The 24,188-nt window shown below is 34.8% G+C and overlaps 1 protein-coding gene across 1 annotated transcript; it reads left to right on the top strand.

Annotated features, from left to right (window-relative positions):
- The first annotated feature begins 21,886 nt into the window (after positions 1 to 21,886).
- LOC121248752 (transcription factor MYB74-like) lies at positions 21,887 to 23,404 on the top strand. The gene is made up of 3 exons (XM_041147309.1): positions 21,887 to 22,136; positions 22,220 to 22,349; positions 22,483 to 23,404. The coding sequence occupies exons 1-3, from the start codon at positions 22,004 to 22,006 to the stop codon at positions 23,258 to 23,260; spliced, it is 1,041 nt and encodes a 346-aa protein (XP_041003243.1). The 5' UTR covers positions 21,887 to 22,003; the 3' UTR covers positions 23,261 to 23,404.
- Positions 23,405 to 24,188: the final 784 nt, after the last annotated feature.

Genomic DNA, 24,188 nt, shown 5'->3' with positions numbered 1-24,188 from the left:
TTGATGCACCAGTATATACTGTTAATTATCCGGATAAAGCATCCACCTCTCATAATCCTGAAAATGAACCTTCTTCTCCAACATATTCACAAGTAATATAGATACCCAAATATACACCTTGAGTAAAGAATAATTTAAAATTAACAAAAAATATCTTAAACAAAATTATATGAAAGTAGAAAATAGTCACAAAAAATTAATATTTTTCTTAACTTTTAAAAAAATAGAAAGAGATTATATTCAAGAAAAATATTACGAGTACTTAGAAGGAATACATATTAATATACCTTTCTTTACATGGTTTGGAATTTATAAATCAAATCAATTATCAACTATAAACAGGACTACTAATCAATGGATTAAAAAAGAAAATAATTAAATTGTTTATGAAGAATATCCTCCTTTTGAAGCCATTAAATTCAATCAAAGAAAAACTCAATCCAGTACCTTTGATGGATTCCCAAGACCCATTCGATCTGGAGTTAACAAATTATGACACTCAGATGATGTGATTCCAGAAAATTATTAATTTCTTAGTTAGTCAGCATGATAGATGGAAGTTGTCAGAAATATTATATCTTCAGAAGAATAAGGACAAAGGACTTTGTCTATATATATAGATATTATATATATACTATATATATAATATAGTACTATAAAATATATACTATATAGTACCATATATATATATATATATATATACTAAATTATATATATATATAAGTTATGTGTATATATCACATACTATATAACACCACCCACGTCGAACACTTATTGTTATATCACATATTATTGTTACAGGCCGGTCAACTGGCCAACTAAAAGCTTGGTGGGATCATTACCTTTCAAATGTTGCATCTCCTTCTCAAGATTACTCACCCTGGCATCCACCTCTCATAATCCTGAAACTGAACATTTTTCTCTAACATATTCACAAGTGAATGGAGATGATGTCTAAATATACACCTTGAGTATTGAAGAATTTAAAAGTAACAAAGAATATCTCGAATAAGATTATATGAAAAAAGAAAATAATCACAAAAGGTTAGTATTTTCCTCAACTTTTCAAAAATAAAAAGAGATTATATTGAAGAGAAATATTATGAGTATCTAGAAAAAATACATATATATAACTATTATATTAATAAATACTAATAATTGAACAAAGTGCTAAAGTAACATTCAAACGTACATTTTTTTGGTCGAACGTTAATAATATATTCCCGCTCGATTTCCTCATATCTGTGATGATCTCTTCAAGTTCGAACGTTTCAATTTAACATTCGAGCGTGAATGGAGATATATGAGAGGAAATCAATTTACATTCAAACGTACAATTATAATACGTTCGAACACAAGAAGAAAAATGTAAAAAATTTCTCGCTCAATTTCGGCACCTCTGTATGATTTGAAACGTTCAGACGTTAAATTTTTACGTTTAAACATTAGTCGATGAAATTTATAAATGTTTGAACGTTAAATCTCCTAATGTTCGAACATGAAAATAAAAGTGCGGGAAATTTCTCGTCAGATTTCGGGCTCTGTCATAACTCAATACATTTGAACGTGAATAACCAACGTCCGAGCGTTATCTGCAGAAAATTTACCTGAATTTTTTAATATTCGGACGTTATCTAAAATTTGGGCGGGATATTTTAACGTTCGAACGTTATATCTAAATATTTAGATTTTGAATGAATATACGCACGGGAGGCAGCATACTCATTTCTGCTACTTCTCCCATGTGTGCACATATGCCCAGAGAGAGACAGACGGTGAGAGTAAGAACGTTGTGGGTTAGAGAGAGAGAGAGGGTTAGAGTGAGAGACAGTTTAGTGAGAGAGGGTCATGGGTTGGAGAGAGAGACTTAGAGTGAGAGAGTGTTAGAGTGAGAGAGAGTTGAGTGAGAGAGGGTTAATTAATATTTTGAAATTCTAGTTCCATTGATTTTGGTAAGGAAAAATTATTTTTCTTTTGTATTTTTTTACAATTTTATGATATTTGTCTTGTGCTTTTTTTATATATATGCTTCTAATAAGTTAGTCTTGTATTTTTTTGAATGATTGGTTGTTTTGGCAAGTTGGAAGTTTTTGATTTGTAAGAGGATATTGAGAGTGCTAGGTATATTTCTAAACTTTACCAATATGTTTATACATTTTGTTGTGATTTTAGAAATATGTTTATACATGTAGTTGTGATTTATGCTTACTTTTGAAATATTATGAATATTGTTTGTGAATAGTTTGTGAGTTTATGGTGTTCATTGATGAATTAATATGTGTAGAAATATTACTGTGAGAATATTGTGAATATGTTGTGATATGGACTTGAAATATTGTGATTATTGTTTTTTGAATTTGTGAGTGTTAGGTATACTTTTAAAGTTTAATAATATGTTTATACATCTTCTTGTGATTTTATACTTACGAGTGAAATATTGTGAAATTTGTTTGTGAATAGTTTGTGAGTTTATGGTGTTCATTGATGAATTCATATGTGTAAAAATATTATTGTGTGAATATTGTGAATATGTTGTGATATGGATTTGAAATATTGTGATTATTGTTTTTTGAATTTGTAAGTGTTGGGTATATTTTTAAAGTTTAATAATATGTTTATACATGTTCTTGTGATTTTATACTTACGAGTGAAATATTGTGAATATTGTTTGTGAATAGTTTGTGAGTTTATGGTGTTCATTGATGAATTAATACGTGTAGAAATATTGTTGTGGAAATATTGTGAATATGTTGCGATATGGATTTGAAATATTCTTATTATTGTTTGTCAATTTTTATTGAATATGTTTATATGGTTAGAAATATATTGTATTTAGTTTCTGGATTTATGTGAATCTTTTGATATAATATTTTTTTGTTTGTGTTTTTTGAATTTGTTTTTTAACAAGAAAATTATAACTTTAGGAACTTAATTTAAGTAAAGATTAAAAATATTTAATATAAATTTAATATGAGAATTAATATTTAATATTTAATAAGTATATATAATATATTTATACTAATTTAATTAGAATATGATTATTTTTCAAATTATTCAAATTTAGTTGGATGTATCTAGTTGAAAGATATTTTGGTCGACTGAAGCGCACTGTTGGGATTAAAACCAGAGCTGAGGGTTCAATAGCAGAGGCCATATACACGATGAATGATTAACATTTTGCTCTCTATATCTTCGTGGTGTTGAGATACGATTTAATCGTCAAGAGCGAAATGCTGATCTTGTTGTCCTGCCTCCTTGTGAGCTTTTAGTGTTTTACCAGAATGTACGACCCTTGGGTGCACAAATGGGTTACGATTTAATTGATGGAGAGTTGGGAAAAGTTCAGTACTATGTGCTAAATAATTGCTGGGAGATTGATAACTATCTCATTTATGTCGTTGCACGCTTCTAATAATTCTAGTTTTCTTCAAGCTTAACTATAACTATTGTGCTCAAAATATACTTCTTTTGTACTTATATATAACAGTGAGCACATGGACAAACTTAAGACGAAAGGCGTAGAGAATATAGAGACAAGACACAAGGAAGAATTTTCCGGATGGTTTGAAGAACGTGTATGAACTAAAATTATATATATGTTATATTTTGAAACTTTTAACTCTGGATAACTTTTAATAAATATATACTATTTCAATTGTTAGATCTTGGAACAACGTGCTCGTGCTCCCGGATCAATTTCTTCAGAATTGTACGCATTGGCCCGTGGTCTCTTAAATAGAGCACTTCGATACACTGTATGCAAGGTTCGAGGTTATAGATTCCATACTCTGGACCGTAAACGTAATAGAAAGACTCAACTCTGGTGTGTTGGTCAAGGGGAGTCACGGAACAGATGATATTGACTATTATGGTGTCATACATGATATTATCGGATTGAAATATTTAGGTGAATTTGTAACATGTCTTTAAATGTGATTGGTGGGATCTAGACGGTGGTCGGGTTTCGATACATAGGGATAATCACTTTACGAGTGTCAATACTGCATCTAAATGGTACGAAGATGATCCAATCATATTGGCTTGTCAAGCTACCCAAGTCTATTACTTGATTGATCCAATGAAAAGCGCTGATGAAGATAGCGAAGAGATAACTTAGCATGTCGTTCAAAAAGTTTTCCCTCGAAATATATATGAAGCAGGAACGAGTGCAGATTACGAGAATAGTAGAGATGAAGATAACACTCCGATTGTAGAGGCATGCCAGGAAGATGGAGAGGGTATTAACTTGTTTATTGACCTCGGTGCACTCGAGTTGTTCCCCTTGTGTAGAGATGATGTCCCACCCGTCCATCTCGACCCGTTCATATTAAATGATCATTCAGTTCAAGTAGGTGAGGAGGAGGAAGAAGAAGAAGAGTCAGAAGATGAAGACGAATCAGAAACCCAACAGGAGGTGGATAAGTAGGACGAAGAAGAGATTGATGATGATAATGAAAATGTTATTGAGGGAGATCATGAAACAAGCATGGAAATTACATCTGAAGATGAAGAATACAAGTATTAAATATTTTATTCATATAGGTGACTATAAAATATTATACTTTTCATAATTTCGTCTAATTAATTTTCTTTGATATAATTAATCATTTTCAAGGATGCCGCCAAAACGACAACGAAGAAATGTGCCTCAGCGAAGTCCAAGTCTCGAATCATTGAGGACTCCCCACTCAAGGAATCTGCTCCTGAAGATCAAGTTAACACGCAAGAGAACAAGAGTCAGTCGACACCTTCCAATAAGAAAATATTATCGTTGATAATTAATTATATAGTTAGTACTTTTGTCTCAATAAGTATATAACTATAATTATATTATTATCATATAGTTGATGCATCTGCACGTCACGGTTGTGATTATACACGTGGCATCTCTCTTGAAAAAAATAGAAGGCACGAAAAACTCAAGATCACCAATATTCTTGATAATTCTACTAGAGGAGTGGATGATAGTGCGGCAGCGCTTTCCTCCTATATTGGCACAGTAGTTCGAGCTTATGCTCCATTTTATGCGCGCTCATGGCGAGATGTTCCGAATGAGATTAAAGAGTACATTCAAAGTCGTGTGCTGGTGAGTTTACTTTAAGAGTACATTTTATCCACCTAAATTAGTATATCATATTTTTTACCTGATTCACTTATTAGGATGAATTCGACCTTAACTTTGGCCGTAGCGACGATTTGAGAACCCTGAATGAGTTAATGGCTACACTATTCCGACATCACAAGGGACGATGTCATGACCACTTCAAGAAGTTTGAGACGTTGGAAGAGGCTACGCAGTCCCCTTTCTAGCAGATGAAGTTAGGTGATTGGAGAAAGTGTTATGATCTTTTCGCATTTTCAGATTATCACGTATTTTACATTTATATCTTTTAATTATTTACATTTATTTTCGTTCTATATATTATATGTATATATATTACAATTAACATTCTTAATTAATTTTGTAACACTTGAGTTCTACAAATGCACATAATAGATCCTGCTCTGACTGTCCACCATCATGCCGGTTCAAGGTCATTCGACCGTCTTGTTGAAAAAATGGTAATTAAAAAATTATAGAATTCATTTATTTTTTTGATATTCTTTTATTTAAGTACTAATATTATCTTTTTAAAATTGCTAGTGTCGCTTTGTTAGAAACGTGATGATCCTGAAAACTCTTCCCTCATTCATGTCTATGCTGCTGCTCACACTAATGAGCGTAGTGAGTGGATGGATCATGTCATTGCAGATAATTATGCAACATGTGAATAATTTATTTTTTATTTCTATTTCTTTTAATACGTTACTTATTAACGATCATTACCTTTCAAATTGCAGGAAAAAATGATGGAGATGCAGTCAACCTGTAACGCCCCAATCTCAGAGATCAAGAGAGTTAGCTCTTAATACCTAAAAATCATTTTCCAACCACATAGTACATCCTCCAATTTTTCTCTATCGCACAAAATACTCATTAATTTACAACAATTACTCCAGTATAATTATTCTAAGACAATACAAAATCTTAATATAAATATCAACCTCCCAACAAACCACATCATTAGAGCATAACAAGCTTACTGAATACAAATCCTCAATACTCATATAAACCTTCTATGTTTAATCCATCATTCTTAACTCATCTCACTTATGCTTCATATTCTTGATCCTCAACTGAAATATTCAAATTATCTGAAAAATGTTTGGAGATAAGGGGTGAGTTATCAACAACTCAGTAAGCAGAGGACATATACTAGTGTGTAAACATGAGCATTTGCGGAGTTCAGAATGCAGAAGAAAATATTTTCTTTCAGAATGCAGAATCAGAATAATGTTTTCAAAATGCAGTGTCAAAATTTGTTATCAAAAATATCAGAGGGAAAATTTGAAAATATTCATAATCAAAATCCTTTTGGCATAGCATAAATTGAAACATCACATTTTATCTTATCATATCAAAACAAATACCATGTTTAACCCCCGTGGTAGGGTTGTGCAAACCCCGGTAGCTAACCGAGCAGAAACAGAATGTGAATCTTTCCTGTATTCATTCTCGAAGTCCCGAGTTTGCACATAGAAAAAACCACGAAGAAAACTACTTTGTTTCCAAAGTGGGGGCATTAGAAACATAAAAGTTTGTACCAACCCGAACAGAGGCCACAATTTTACACTCGTGGTAAGGTCAAAACGAAACAGAAACAGAAACAGAATATTATGCCAGAGGTTTTCAAAAATCACATCAGAGTACAAAAAATCTTCAGAACAGAGAAAATCATATCACAAAACATAATTTATGCACAAAATTTCATATTCGCTCTTTTTTTCAAAGTTCAGAAACAAAATGTCGAAAATAAGCTCATATCTACACCAGTCATGACAGAAAATACATTCTTCTTAAACAGAATCTCATGAGTAATGCAGAACAAATAACTAATGTAGTTCAAATTTATATTCATAACCAAATATGTATATTTTCCAAAAATCAATTTCAACTCATTTTATTTTAATGCAAAGTCTAGCATAGGAACTCCGATTACCTGAACTTCTTAGCTTATTAGAAATTCTCCACAGCAGTACAGAACGAAAATCAATCGTCACCTATAAAATTTTTACATACTTCCGTAAATTTTCAATCAACCATTTATGTCGATTTTTAAGCCTAGAATACTAAAATAATCTATTTTTTTCCAAAACTCTAAAATTCTCATACCCCAATGTCTTAAAACATTACTCTTAATACTCATCAATGACCACTTAACCTTTTCAAATAATACATTTAAAAAATATCGGTCGTCAAAATTTTATTCAAATGACTTAAACTAAAATTTTAAACAGTTTGAAAATGCAATTAAAACGTCATTTATTCTCTTATGTATAAGAAAGACAGTTCAAGAAACACCAATGGTATTCTAGAGATTTTGCAATGGCAGCTTGGGCTCTTTTAAAAAAACAAACTATAATTTAATCGAAAGAGTTTCTCGGAAGCTACACAACTTAGAAATGATTTAAGGATAGTTTAGTAATTAAAGGAAAACTTGTATGCAATTGAGAAGGACTGAAAACGGAACAATACAAGAGGATAAAAGGCTTATGTGAGAAGGAAAACCGTACATGACGTTGGGCATGGAGTAGAAAGACACGGCGGCACGAGGCTGGGCGAGGCGGCTAGGGTGGTTTCGGCAACGTAATAGGCAGCTAAGCAATGATAGAGAGAGAGCAACCGTAAGGGAACAAATATGGAGGAGTAAAAAACAGGGGTCTTCGGCTCTCTATGCAGGCTGCTGCCGGTCTCGCGTGGGCTGGGCACAGAGGAGTTTCTGGGTGGTGAAAGGAGCTTGTACCCGTTGGTGTCGCTTGGTGGTGCATGGTGGTAGAGGGAGGAGGCGTTCGAGATGCTCTGTTTTTGGTATAGAAAACAGAGTATTCCAAGGGGTTGGGGATGATTCACAGCTGGGCTATCGGTGGCTTACGGTTTCACATGGGGCTGGGCAATGGCCAGTGGCTTCCACCGTGCAGGGGAAACTTGCACGGTGTGGTTTCCGTTTGACTGCGTGCACATGACGTTGGTTTTTCTGATGTAGCAACACCACGGAAAATGACGCCAAGTTGCGTCTCGGCTATCTCATTTGCAGGAGTGAAGTGGTGGTTGAAAAGGGTAGCAGGGGCTGGAACTTGGTGGAGGGTTTGACGGAGGCAAAGCTGTAGTATAAGCATGTTGCAAACATACGTGCGTGGTGGAGGCATTGGGCTGATTTTTGGACGGTGTGAAGAAACTGAGTTATGGTGCTGCGGCTTGGTGTTTTGCAGAAAGTATGTGTATATATATATATATATATATATAGGTGATTGAACATAAAAAGAAAACCCTAGAGCCGTAGGAGACGTGAAAGTGCAAGGGAGTGAATAAATACCTTAGATACGTGCATGCTTATGACTAATGGAAAGAGGCGTGTAAAGGTGGAGAGTTTTAAAAATCAAATGGAGAGAAAATCAAGAGAAATATATATGGTTGTTTGATCAAAGTAATGATATATCTACCGCTGCTGAAAACACTAGTGGGAAGCTCAAGTACGTGCATGGGATGTGGGGTCAAGAGAAAAATTTCATGGAGTTGGGCTTTATGGTCCATTTTAAAAATAATATAGACGAATGAATAAATAAAAAAATGAATGGGCTCTTCCTTAAATTTCCTCGGCCCATAAAATAGTACTTGAAAAATTTTAATTGGATTTTTCACATACTTAACCCAAAATATGAAAAAAAAAAAAAAAAAAAAAAAAAAGGCTTGGCGCTAGGCCTGGGTGTTACACAGCCTCTGAGGAATCCTCTTCTAGTGACATAGACATATTTACGCAACTGCTCGGGCTGTAATCTAGTTTGCCAAGAGGTTTGGGACAATCTTTCAAGCATAGATGTTCATCCTCCTCAACCTCATCGACTTCACAAATTAATAATCCTACCAAAGATTTAGAAGCTGCACGGCATGAAAATGAGTATATGAGGACGAGACAGCAAGAGTTAGAGTCTCTCTTAGAACGACAGTCTCATTTAGAGACGCGTTTATAGGAACAATAGAGAGACCAGGAGGAAAGAATACGCAGTGAAATCCAAGAGTAAGTGCAGCAGGAGATGATAGTGCAAATGGAGCGTATTATGTCGTTGCAACAAAATAGCAAGGGCCAAGGGAAAAAGAAGAAATAAATTTTATCAAGGTATATCTAATTTTGAAGTTTTATAAGACATTTTTAATTGTTAATTCATGGTATGTAATATGTTACAATTGTTATGTTTTAAAATTTTTTGAAATTAGTATTTTTGATCTGTACGTTCAAATGTAAATTAAAAACGTTCAAACATTGATTCACATTTGAACCAATGTTCAAACGTGAAAACACAAAATTATATAGTAACATTTGAACTTAGGCCTCAACATTCAAACGTACTCACCCTCAAATGAACAAAACATTCAAATGATTAAATGATTAATGTTCGAACAAACCTCCGAATGTACCACTTGCATTCGAATGCTCCTTCATTTACATTCGAAATAACGTCTGAACGTTAAACCTGTTACGTTTGAACATTGGTCATTTAACGTTTGAACGGAAATTTGAATGTTTATTGTAATTAATGTTTTAACGCATAAACGTTCGAACGTAAATATGATACGTCCGAACTATAATCAATGAACGTCAACTTCTGTCATTTGAACGCCAATCGGTCAGGTTGTCGTTCAAACGTTCAATTTGACGTCCAAATGTTACTTTCTGTGATAGATCTCAACCGTCACAAAAAAAGGGAACGTTTGAACGTTCAACCAAACGGAACACCTCCAACCGTCACTAAAAATATTTTTAGTGATGGTTCAACAGTAAACTGTTACCAATTGTTTTCTATGATGCACATTAGGTGACGGTCGTGGTGACGGTTTCAAACCATCACCAAATATCTTTAGTGACGTTTTGGTAATTTTTTGTGACGGTTTCCTCTGCCACAAAAGACAAATTGTGTTGTAGTGAGTTTTGGTCAAAATGTAGCACCATGGCCAAGGAAACATTGTGTCAATCGCACCAGCACACTCAACAACAAACTCAACGTGTAATTTTGCCATGCATATGCCGTAAACCAGCACCACAAGACCACATGACCACGTCATGTCGATGTTTAAACTAATATTTATCCACTTTCTAGTACAGGAGCTAAGTTAGGTTTCCTTCTCCATATATACTATAATTCTCTCTTACGCACACGAGATTTTGTAGTACACCTCTATGGATTGTATACCATCATCGTAGTAATATAAAATGTGCATGAGGAACTTATAATAATGAGCTAGGGTCAAAAGTCGATCCACACACCAATATATATCACGTATTACGTATGGAGTTGAGGTATGCATGTGAACTCTTAAACTGATATTACGTACCAGCCGATGCTAAAATTAAACAAAACCCACTAATATTCAAAGTTTGTTCGAATTTTGGACACCACTCGACAACAAATTAGCAAATGTATTAATAAGTCAACATGATACGTAGACATATTTAGCTAGCTAGATAACTACATATATTTAATTTATATATTGGGTGAGCCATGCACAATCGATCATACCCAACATTTTCGACAAGTGACTACCAAAATCGGTATAATGGTATGTAAGCATCTTTTAAATTCATGAACGAATACTTATAAATAGAAACTATATAAAATATATGGTGTTGAAACATGACTCCATAAATATTACGCACAAAGATCTAGATCAGAATGGAGGAGTGTGTGGTCTGCAAAAGAGCTCATGAAGGAAGGGTTAGTACGGCTTGTGGGCAATGGGAGACAAATAAAAGTTTGGGGTCAGAAATGGCAGCCAATACCTTCTTCTTACTGTGTGCAATCACCAGTTTCAGAATTGGGATATGAGGCAAGAGTTTGTGACCTTATTCTACCTGGGTTGCAACTATGGAATGAGACCTTAATAAAGCATCATTTTAGACAAGAAGAAGCTGAGATCATTTGCAGGATTCCAATTAGTAAAAGAAACTGTGAAGACAGATTAATATGGAATTAGCAAAGATGGAAAGTATAATGTCAGCAGTGGTTATTATGTAGCCAAGCAACTACGCTTGAGGAGGGATGGAGAATCATCAAATGGGGGGCAGGTGGAGTGGTTGTTGAAAACAATGTGGAAATTATAGGTACCTGCTGCAACAAAACATTTTCTTTGGAGGGCTGGTTCGAATGCTCTTCCTACAAAGGCTGCACTGAAGCAGAGAAAGGTGGTTGAAGATAAATTTTGTCCACTATGCAAACAGGATAAGGAGACTGTCCTACATGCTTTATGGCAATGTTCTGCTATGAGTGATGTTTGGGCAGAAAAGGAAAGTGCTTTACAGAAGTGGACTGTTATGGCTGGAGATTTTATGGAGTTATGGGGTACAATGCTCTCAAGGCTGACTCAAGAGAAGTTAGAAGAAGTAGCGATTTTGTTAAGAGGGATATGGCACAGGAGAAATAGATTTGTTTTTTAGGATCACTTTGATGGCCTAAAACAGGTTGTTCAATATGCTCTATTGTTCTTAAAAGAGTTTAAAGATGCACAACAGAAGAAGGAAATGGGGAGTACAACAGGTAATCCAATGCCAAAGATGATTTTTTGGAGAGAACCTTAGGAAGGGTGGCTTAAGGTCAACTTTGATTCTGCTACAAATTCGAAAAATCAGAAAGTAGGAGTTGGGGTTATAATTAGGGATCATAATGGAGAGCAGATGGCAGCCTGCAGTGAACCAAACTTGTTGTTGTCTCAACCTTTAATAGTAGAAGCAGCAACCATGAGAAAAGCAGTTGAGTTGTGTTCAGAGTTGGGATTTAACAGGGTGATTATAGAAGGAGATGAAAAAGTAATCTTATAGGCTGTGGTGAATCTAGATACATGTTGGACAGCATATGGGCAAATTATTCAACATGTGAAAGAGAGTTTGAAAGAGTTGAATGATTGGAAGATTAGTTTTGTAAAAAGAAAAGGTTATGAGGTAGCTCATATCTTAGCAAAAATGGCTTTGTCTTTAGAGGAAATGCAATGTTAGGTTGATGAAGGGCCTATTATGATCTCTAGTAAGCTAGAGTTTGATAAACATTGTATTGAGGAATTATTATGAATGAAATTTGTTCTGTTTTCAAAAAAAAAAAAAAAAACAAAAGATCAGAATGTATGCATGGCAACAAGGAAGCGCCATGTACGGTCGAAAACAGAAAAGGAGAATCATTGTTTATTAATCATGATGATGTCTTTTATATGAATCATTTTTTTAATTTAGTGGAAATGGGGCCATGAGTTATCGTAGCTAGCCATAACAGTCTTGCATGAGACCTCCTCTAGCTAGCCGGGGGATCGTTAACAGAAGAGATGTTTCTGGATGCCAAACCATGGAGATCACGATTTCCTTCACTCTTAGACTGCATTTGGATGTTGATTTGAGCTCATCTGAGTTGAGTTCTTTATAAATAGTAGTCATGGATCCAGATGTTCAATGCATAGATTCAACAGGCTTTATTAATGATGACATGATGACTTCTGGTTCCGGAGATGCGTATGGTGAGGGGGAATATTCAGATGAGGAGGACCTATAAACAGATGGGGGAGAATATTCAGATGAGGCAGACCTATCAACAGATGAGGGAGAATATTCAGATGAGGAGGACCTATCATCAGAGGAAGAGTCTGTGTAAGATTTATAATCACAACCTAATAACTTCGTTGATTTTAAGGTTGACACAGTAGATTTTTTTAATTGACATTGGTATGTGTACATAGACAGCTCACTATTGCTATTTGTATGAAATACCTGTTTTTGAGTTATTTATGATAACCATGAAGGATTTGATTTCTCCTAGCTCGAACTATCTACCATGCAAATAACAAACAAGTACAAAAGTAGTTTTCAGCTTTACAACTTAGCTAATACTTAATTTAAACGAAGTCTAACATGTGATACTTATTTCAATGCAGTTGATGAGGCAAGTTTGATAAGACATACTTGTCTGTGGTAAGCTGTGTATATAATTTGGAGGCATGAGGAGCACTATAAATTATCAAGGTATATAATTTGAAAATTCACATATTCCTTTGTCTATGTTATGCATTTAGATGTAAGGGTTAGTCTACCCACAAGTAATTGATAACAGTAGATAAATGATCTTTTTTACGAACTTGTCTGTGACTTTGAGATTATTATGTGGAATGGATCTGACATACCTCAAAAAATATTATTAACTCGTACTCGTGCAGGTGACCGACCGGGACCGAGCTCTAGAGGCAGAGGGAGACTCCGAGGCCTTAGTGCAAGGTGATATGTACCGTACTCAGGTCGCCACAGCCGACCAAGCGGATCAAAGATCTCTTCATATCATAGCACTGAGGAGTGTAATCAATCCTCCTTGGATGACTCCACACAGCCCCCAAGTCCCCCACTATGCGCCAATCCAATTCCTCCACTAGAACCTATTCAGGAACCCTCACCAACACGGGGACAATCAGCTATTGTAGAACAAACTGGTGCGTGTTTTTCTAATACATACTGAATGCGTTGACCTATTTCTATGTGTTATTAAGTTTGAATATTCCACATTACACATGACAAACACTAATCTAGGGAACCTTTCTTACAGCTGCGGATGCCTCCACGAATTCAGTAGCAACGCAGAAACAGAGGAAAAGAACTCATGGGCCCGTTAAGTGCATTTTATTTGAGAAGATGAGGAAGAACGGGACAGTACACTTCAAGATAAACGATGGCGAGACTGCCCCGTCTTGTGAACACGCTTCTATGTTCATGACACGAGTATCATGGATTGTTAAACAATACTGCGACATGAGTTACAAGCGTTGGTCGGATATCCCACAAGCCATGAAAGAGGAGCTCATCGACCATGTTCGGGTAAGTCATTGGTTAGTTTTAGGGATTGTTTGAAAGTGGTTTATGTAGTATAATCATGTCACAAATAACGAGAAGTCACATAAGTGTAGAGTGACTTCTTGTTCAACTAGGAATGCGAAAACCATCGATTGACAGTGACAAAGGCTCTATGTAAGCGCTTCAACGTCTTCCATCACTACTTGCACAAGATTTATCAATCATATGGAAGCCACGAAGAAGCGTTGGCTAATGGGACTAGCTTGGTGGACCCCATTGTTTGGGTGAAGTTGTGTGGCAGGTGGGACAGCAATGACTTTAAGGTATATATGCTCTTTCTCAAATTAAACCATATATTTACCCATTTAACACATAAAAATATTAATGTGGCAAATCCGCTTGTTTGTCATAACTAACATTCCTTATGCATGATAGAAAATATCGGTGCAAAATCGGGAGAACCGAAAGAAGCAGGCGATTAATCACATAACAGGGCATAAATCATTCGTCCGATTACTTGAGCAAAAGGTATGAGGATGTGAATAATTTATTTCCATTTCAATTGACTTGTGAAAATGCACATCACTGTTGTTTTTGTGACAGTATTACGTATCATGTTGGGGAGGGGTTACTCATAGTTTTTTGGGCTTAAAATGCACATGTCTACCTAATATAGTTTTCTGAAAACGCTAATATATTCTTATACTTATTGCTCACACATGTAGAGCACTGAGATAGAAATTTGGTTGACTTCTATAAGGAGATGCACTGGTCAAAGAAAAAGAATAAGTTTGTGACAGATGCTACAGAAGACACTTATGTGAGTCGTAAACTTACAGTCCCTGGGATCTATGTTTATTTCTGAATGTGATAAATGCCACCTTTAGCACTGAACCTAGATTGTTAATAATTGTTGTTTGGTCAATGTGCAGAAGGAGATGCAAGGTAGGTTGCAAACTAGGTTGGATGGCCTAGGACCAAAGCAACCTAGTGATGAGGCAGCAGCGACTGTCTTTAGGGAGGCCCTTGGCCATCGACCTGGATATGCACGTGGACTCGGGGAAATGGTCATCCCCGAGTCAAGTAGACAACATGACCAACTTCAAATGCAACATTACTTGTCTAAGATTGAAAAACATAAGAAAGATGTTGAACAACATAAGAAAGATGCTGAAGAGTACAAGAGTCAGTTGGATGAAATGAGGAGAGAGATGCGGGCTCTTAGGGAGCATCAGATACAGACTGACAACATGCTTCAGTCTTTCTTTTGGGGTTTTCTGTCATTCACTGAGTCTCTTCGATAGACTCAGTGTAACGATTCCCCCGACCCATAAGGGGGTCCTATGTTTTGAAAATTTTGGGTGGTTTTTTGTTAGTCTATATGACAACTGGGCAATATATATATATATATATATATATGTATATGTATATGTATATGTATATATAATACTATCTATATATATATATGAAGGGATCTATGTCTATACCGAGGAGATACAAAAGTTTGGGTGTCAAGTTTTTTGAGAAACTTTTGAGCATATCTTGGGACTCCATACCTGACCCATTCCAGAAGGGGAGGTTTTATGGCTATCTTTTGTGGGCATGTCCCTTTTATTCACAAGTAGGGGCAATTGTGGTTGTCGCGAACGTAAGTTGTATAGTTAACTCTCAGTGTAAGTTAAATGTTTTTCAAAAATAATTTTCTCAACCAAACAGTACAAATATTTGTTGACTCTTTCTTCCTATTTTCTGATTCGGGTTGATTTGCTTTGCAGTGATGTGACTAGCTTAAATCAACTTATGGGACGTGGCTTGCAACATAGTGCAAGACGAAGGTATATCTTTTATGATTTGCTATTTGTACTTTAAATGTTAATATGAACAAGATATGATGTCTATTCATTGCTTAATTGGTAACATCCAGACTAAGTGAAAAGCAAGAAGATTTTTTTTCCTTGGATCAATTAAACAAGTTATTAGCAGTCCTGCTCAAGATGCTGTTAATTGGGCTAGTAATTCTTTTGGTTGTCAAGTATTTTTTGGTTGATGAGGAGAGTAAAAGAGATGTTCATCCCTATTTTTTTCAATGTCACATACCTTCGCTCAGTGACCACATTATTGGAGTTGCACTCCCGATCTCTGATTTCTATTTTTTTATTTATTTATAAAAATTTCCTCAAATTTGACATAGATGGGCATGAGACTAGATTTGGTCATCCGAACTGGGTGAAGACACATGAAAAAGCTTTCTTGGACATCTCCCGTGGTTACTACTGTTGTCGAAGGAGGTACTACTGTTGGACATCTACCTTGGGTTTTTAGCTAGATTTAAGATGAATAGAATGTTTAGATCCAATTCTTATGTTAGCTCCAGATTTAATTTACTTCATGATATTATCAATGGGGAAGATTACTCTCTTGAAGAGTTTGATTGTCTTGGTTTTAATAAATGAAGTAGTACAAAGATTAATGCTAAAATTATTTACAAAATTAGATGGATTCAGTATGTTTTTAAAACTGAGTTTAATGTTAAGATTGTTGAATAGACTTATGATATTTCTAAAACTCATGCAAAAAGTTGTTTGTTTAATCGAAAATTCATCCATCATTTTCTTTTCCGAGACTTATCTTCCATACCCCTTTTGTATGTATTTTGCTATTGTTTTATGTTTATATTGAAATCAGAATATATATATATATATATATATATATATATGTGTGTGTGTGTGTGTTAAATAAAGACTTTTGGAAAATCCCAAGTCATGTGAACTAATTCATGTGACTTGAAAGCCCTCAAGTGCAACCCAGCTCACTTCCATGCATATGAGAGAGAGAGAGAGAGAGAGAGAGAGAGCCCTTTCAAAGGCGTAAATTATGGAAGCCAGCATGATTAATGAACAAACTGTATTGTGGGAAGAAGGGAGGCTATATATGGCTCAGCAACTGGTGCTAATGATTATCATGATGGAGGCCTTGTATCTTCATCATTTCTGACTCATAGCAATCTCTCACTTTTTTCCCACCCCTCATTAAAAGGCCAACCACACAAATCTTAAATAAACCACTAACAATGACATTTTCCTTAAAAAAATGCAAGAAAATATAACTATCCACAAAGGAAAACCTCCAAATTCCCCCCGGCCGTCAAGTTCAGATTACTCATCTACCCAAAAATCAAAGTCCAAGTTTGCTGAAATGAAGAGAAAATAAATTTCAAGTTGCTCATAGAAAAACAAACCAAAACCCCCCATGTTTCCCACCCACTTCCCCTTATCGATCTTCATGCTCTCTCTCTCTCTCTATTGCCTTTAAACTTTCTAATTCTTGAAGTAAATGTTTTGAGAAACAAACACAAGGTTAAACACCATGATTCCAGCATGTTTTAGCCAACCCAACAAACTCTCAAGCAGCTCTCAAGTACCTGATCCTCAAAACCTCATTACCTGCATATACCAAACCCAGCTATGCGGCTCTCCCTCCTATACTTATAAAAAAAATAACTAAAATACCTATTCATGATTTTTGAAGAGTCACTGTGTGTTCTGTACCTCAGGAGTTTTAGTAAGTAAATTTTTATTTTTCCAATAAAAATTTAGTTTCAAGTCCTGTAGTATTCTTTATGTTATCCCATCTGTTTAAAAATTGAATATTAATTTGTTGTGATGCTTGATCATATTTTAAATCATTGAGCAAGCTAATTGTTTTAATATATTGATTAAGCCTTTCTCACAAATAGTATATATATGGTAGGTGTTGATGGTGTTGGTGGGGTGAGAATACCTGCTGCATTTTGTGGCATTCTAGGATTCTGATCCTCACATCTATATATTTCACATCTACTTTCATCCTTGTGCGTTGGGTTTAAAGGACTTTTACTCTACTTATCTTTTCTACTACTGTTTTTTTTTTTTTTTTTTTGCTATAGGTTTTCTTCTAAACATGCTCCGTTAAATCTATTCTTTTCATATAACTGAATTTTTTAGTTTTCCTTAATGTTGTGCGCAGTCTGTTGATTTTGTCAAATACACAGATGAAGAGTATGAGAAGTCACGTGATAGTGCTATATCTATGAAATCGCCACCTTTCTCGATCAAAGCCGATATGTAGAACTTTGGGTGCCAATGCTGATGGACGGTCCCACTTTAATAGAGTTGTGGAACTTGGTAGTAGTTATTTCGGTGGATATATAGTAGAGTTAAACAATCTGTTATAACTGTGATGTTTATCTAGTATTTAATATGTAGCTAGCTCAGTTTGTACTTGATATGAGAATATAATGCACCACCTTAGTGTGTATATATATATTTGTTGATGGATTAGTTTTATGATGTGTTTTTAGTCTTCAATTTGAATGAATGGATGTGAGGTTGTTTGAATAATGAATGTTGCCTCTAGGAACAAGCAAAAAACGACGCCCAGTAAAAGAAAACAGGGTCCATAATATGATTAAATGAGTTATCTGGCGATTTTCAACAAATTGCCGGCGAAATATTATCGCCGCGAAACATTTTTCATATACTGTTAAATAAACTACCAGTGATTCATTTTCGTTGGTAGTTTATCAATTGCGGCGATTTATAAGTCACCGCAATTGAACAAAGAAAACAGAAGGGGCAATTACGGCGAGTTAATTTATCGTTGCATTATCAGATATACCCACAATTTTATAATCGCTGCAAATGAGTTATCAAAACCAAAACTCAATTCCAGCGATTATAAACCCACTGCATACTCATAATGATCGCTGCAACTTATTCAATAAACCGAAAATACAATTGCCACGATTAGTAGCTTTTAGCAACGATGTATAATCGCCGGAATTAATCGTTCCCAACGATTAGAACTGAATTCTAGATTACATCTTGCGGTGATATGTTATACTATCTGGGGCGAAAAATTTCGCTGGGAAATATTATTTTTTCGCAGTGATTTTTAGCTTTTGTTGGGGTAGCTCAGAATGGGAGGTCTAATACCGGCGAACCTCCAACGATGTGAATATCGCTGGTAAAGATATTTAGCGGCGATTTAATGGCCTTATACCAGCAAAATTGATCGCGGGAAATGTTCTATTTCTTGTAGTGAACATGGAGATCACTATTTGCTTTACTCTTAGACTGCATTTGGATGTTAAACTGAGCTCAGCTGAGTTGAGTTCTTTATAAATAGTAGTGAGTTGAGTAGCAAAGAGAATTATGTAGGACCCATATAAACTGAATTTAAAGTGTGTTTGGATGTTAAGATAAGTTTAGTACTTTTTATGAAAAATTGAAAAAAGTTATGGGTCCCATGTATTAAGATCTTTTTAAGTTGAAAAAGATTGTGGGTCCCATGTGTAAGAAGGTTTTGAGTTGGGATGAGTTTAGTAATTTGAGAGTAGAGTATTTGAATATTAGACTCAGTTTAAAATTAGACTGAAGTCAATTGAACTCAATTGAATTTAGTAACCAAACAAATTAGTCTATGTCTGTCGCTGGGAATTCATGATCTTCAAGTGGAAAGTGATACTTTGTTGGTTGTACAAGAGCTTACAAAAGAAGATGAGTCAATGTCCATTTGGCGAAATCTGGTTTTTGAGATTAGGAATATGTTAGAAAGGTTTCCAAAAGTTGTATTACAGTATAGAGGCCATATGGACAATGCTGCTGATTGTTTGGCAAAATATTCATGGCATCTACATGACTTATAAATGGTTTGGTGGAACTCTTTCCCTGAAATGGTTTCACATATCATTGAGCATGATGCTTTGTAGTTTTTTTTTTTTTTCCCTGATGAATGAAGTTTGTTGCTTGATTATCAAATTAAAAAAATAATAATGATAATAATTGTATATCAAATGCGTGTATATTATATGTTCGAGTGTGTGCATGTGTAGATGAAACACGCGTATACTTGCGTACATTTTGAATGCAAAATCTAAATCCTAAATAAAATACATGAAGCTCAAATTAAATTAATTAAACTGATTTTGTTTAGAGTGTTTCTGGAAGCATGAGTAAAAGACCGTTTAAACATGTACGTAGGGTAAGATATTAGCAATATCTTTTTCAACGCAAGGCAAATTTATTTGGATCAAGCTAAATAATAATATATACTACCACTACTACTACTACTACTACTAATAATAATAATAATAATAATAACTAATTGACAAGTTTTATCTGTTTGTTAGATTAGATCATCGCGGTGGATAGGATGTAGCACTCCATATTCAATGGCTTTGAATTTGGTTTCCAAGGCGAAGTCGTGTACGTAGGCCTTAAAAAAGGCGCAATGTCTATATGAAAAATGACATGAAACGCATGCATGTAGATCAAAACCAATGTTCTTGACCTTCTCGAGTACTGTTTCTGGAAGCAATAAATTAGGAACGGTTAAAATCATGTTGGATAAGCAAGAGATCACACTACGTATATAGGATTTAGATCAAATACTTGTGTGGATTATATAAATATATATATATATATATATATATATATAATAGTATTTGACCAATTTCTGTGTTTGTTAGATAGAAGTGGATGAGATGCAGCACCTGATTTTGCAAGCACCTTTTGACTTCGTTTTCCTGCGATGGAGTGTGAGTGTTAAAATAAAGCAATAGGGACAATTGTCAAAGTGAGATGGCTTTTAGTTGTCAGACTAGGGGGTTGATTGACTTTATTTGTTAGGTAAAAACTAAAAGCTCGACTGCTGTCACTATTGGCAACGTGGCTGGATGATATTGGCCTGATTTAAAATACGTTCCAGCTTGGAAACTTGGCCACTTCATCCTCTTTTGCCGATAAAATAAATTAATTAATAAAATTGCTAGAAGAGGAAAGGAAAACTGGCAAAAAAAATAAACCGATGGGGAGCCAAAATCTTGCTATTCGATCTTTATCTATAATTTAAGTTTCCAAAAATATATATTATAGAATAAATATAAATTCATACTTTAATTTTTAAATGCATAAAAAAATTAAACATCAGCTTATTAGTACTCATATTAAATATATTAATATTTTCAATAAAAATCACATCATATATTAATTCTCTCATGTTCCCTTGTTATATATAAAAATAATTTCCAATCACCTAATGCCACATCATAAAATGATAAAAGTTGGGATTAAGGTACGCAATCATGAATTCTTATATATCTTCTTTCAAGCTGGTGCGTGTTCTTTCTTTTTAACATAAATAATTAGACTCATTGTCATATATATATCTCCTATCATGCGACAAGAGACTACTCGATCCATGAATTGTTAATTAAATTCATGATATCCACATGATCTCATGTAAGGATTTCATATACTTATATATATATATATATATATATATATAGGTATGACGAATCCAATTAACAAGTGTATGCATTAGTTATATTGGAAAAGAGAAACAAGATGAGGAAGACAAAATGAATTAAGGAACGAAACAACAAGATACGTAATATTCTCTATCTTCATAGGGGACCTAACTATACTTTACCGTCCAATCATTCTCGTTCCGGAGATGTAACAAAAAGGTCAAACCCAAAACTTAGTTGTCCTTTCACACTGTGATTACACAGCCAACGAAAAAGCCAGCTTCCCTTTTTGCGCATTCACTCAATAATATTACCCGCTCCCATTCCAGGCTGGGCATGCACGTACGTGTCAGCTTATAATCATATATGCATGCATGCATTCAACCTTGATCATATATATATATATATATTGTCTCTCAATCATATGTATTATATATGTGTACACAATCATGTGCAAGCATTAATAGATCACATTAACTAGCTTAATGTATAAAATATAAAAGCATGCATCATGTATATATGTACATATATGCATGCATGGCTATAAATCATCAGATCAAAGGACAGTACGTACGCGGCATTTAGGCCGGCACCAAATCCCTTTGACTTCAATGGATATCTCAGACTTTAATATTATATATAAAGGCCACGGTCCACAACCCTTAGGATCATCAACAAGTACAACACCTTTGTGTTTGTTTCAGAGAGAGACCACGTTTTGTCTGTGGCGAGTAATTATAATCATCACCATCGATCTCTCCTACCCTGAAAACTCCTTTTAAATCCGTTCCGGATTACAGGACCAATGGGAAGAACACCTTGTTGTGACAAAGATGGGCTCAAGAAAGGTCCTTGGACTCCAGAGGAAGATCTTAAGCTCATCAACTATATTCAGCTCCATGGACCTGGCAACTGGAGAACCCTTCCTAAGAATGCTGGTAATTAAGTCATGAAGCTTCTAGTTGCACAATTTTCATTGTTTTTTAATGTTTTAGATAACAATTTATGACAAATTGTGCAGAGCTGCAACGATGTGGAAAGAGCTGTCGTTTGCGATGGACTAACTATCTGAGGCCTGATATCAAGAGGGGAAGATTTTCTTTTGAAGAAGAAGAGACCATCATCCAATTGCACTGTATCTTAGGAAACAAGTACGATGATGATCATTCTGCTCCTCCTGTAAATTTATATGATTTTTTTTTTAAACAACTCTAATCGATGTTTATATATGAGAGAAATTGTGACAATTATGAGCTTACAAATATTTTCTTCTTCCAAACTTAGGTGGTCTGCAATAGCCGCTCGCTTGCCTGGAAGAACTGATAATGAGATCAAGAATTACTGGAACACCCACATTAGAAAAAGGCTGCTACGAATGGGAATTGATCCTGTGACTCATACTCCTCGCCTTGATCTTCTTGACCTTTCCTCCATCCTAAGCTCATCTCTCTGCAACCCATCCATTCTCAATGTGTCAAACTTGTTAGGCACTCAAACTCTCATGAATCCAGATATCTTAAAGCTAGCCACCGCAATCCTGTCACTAAAACAGGAAAACCAAGTACCCTTTACAAAAAATCTCCAGGAAAACAACCTTTTCAACTACTTGATGCAAAACCAAGTCCAACCAGTACTACAACCCAACGATCAATATCAAACTCCACTACAAGAAGGGTTTTCATCGGAGATGACAAACCAGCTCATGCAAGCCAATGTAGAATGGTGTTGTTCGAACGTGTCAACTTTTGGGAATTCCCAAGAAAACTCAATACCTACAAACCTGAACGAAGAGTTCGTTTGCCAGCCAAACTATATGTATAGCAGCTCTAATCCAACGGTTCCTGATATACCAGAGAGTTCAAATTTCCAGTCACCATACAATAGCAATCAGAACTTCAGCTTTGAGTCTGTTGTATCGACACCAATATCAAGCCCTACTCCCTTAAATTCTCCATCCACATTCATCAACGGCGGCGCTGAAGATGAAAAGGAGAGCTACTGCAGCAGCGCCTTGTTTAATTTTGAAATTCCAGATGGTTTGGACATGGCTGAATTCATGTAATGGATCTATAATAACCGGATACATAAGTGATATATTGAGTTTTGGGCCGGGTTTGTATTGTTTTCAGTCTGTCGATGTTGATAATGAAATTCACTGTGTTTATCATAATCTCATGCAGAAAAAACTAGATAGTATCTATAAGAAAAACGAGTACTTATGACGAATTATTTGTGATGAGAATAATTATTTGTGACAAAAATATATTCATTTTAGCAGAAAATAATTATTTTCGCTAGAAATAACTAACCACGAATTAATTAATTAATTATATATACCCTTTGCTCGCAAATTATCAAGCCTATGGTTTCATCAAATAGAATTATCCACTTTGTTTTAAAAGCACCTATTTTGTTTAATCAATTACGAGAAAAAGAGAACAATCAAACCCAAGCTACATCCATTTATATTTCAATTTTTAGCTTTCATGACTAGATAGTTTTACCACTACTGTATCCTAGCATGATCAGTTAAATCATGATCACAACTTTCTCCAATTTAGAGGCCAAGAATATTAATGTTCTAAATTAGTCGTGAAATATATTGAATTGAGATCATGACTTATTCGGCTATTCTCGCACTGGCCGATTGTAACTCTTTGGCGATGTATTTTTCTTCTGAAGTTTAGGAGTTTACTTGACTTCACGCTTTGTTTTCAAACCCCAAAATGAAGCGCATGCAGTAAATTTTAGATCCGAATTATTTTTTATTCAAACATAATGTAACACTAATTTTGTCAAAAAAGAAACTAATTTGCGTGGATATTGTTCGTTCAGAACATGACGATAAAGGTGGTTTACTTGCCCAAGGGAGAGAGATGTGGCTTAACAATATGATCTTATAGTGTCCCTTCTATATTAGATTGGTTATATATAAAAACAAATTTATTTTTAAGCTAGCCTCCTTAATTATATATTGACTAATCCAATTA

The sequence above is a fragment of the Juglans microcarpa x Juglans regia genome, chromosome 2D (assembly GCF_004785595.1).
Source record: "Juglans microcarpa x Juglans regia isolate MS1-56 chromosome 2D, Jm3101_v1.0, whole genome shotgun sequence".
Classification (NCBI taxonomy): Eukaryota; Viridiplantae; Streptophyta; class Magnoliopsida; order Fagales; family Juglandaceae; genus Juglans; species Juglans microcarpa x Juglans regia.
The sequence above is the reverse complement of the archived record's forward strand: the minus strand, read 5'-3'. Positions and strand labels throughout refer to the sequence as shown.

Coding starts and splice junctions, on each gene's coding strand:
- LOC121248752 (XM_041147309.1), top strand. CDS start 22,004: ATGGGAAGAACACCTTGTTGTGACAAAGATGGGCTCAAGAAAGGTCCT. Junction 22,137..22,219: donor AACCCTTCCTAAGAATGCTG/GTAATTAAGTCA, acceptor CAAATTGTGCAG/AGCTGCAACGATGTGGAAAG. Junction 22,350..22,482: donor CACTGTATCTTAGGAAACAA/GTACGATGATGA, acceptor TTCCAAACTTAG/GTGGTCTGCAATAGCCGCTC.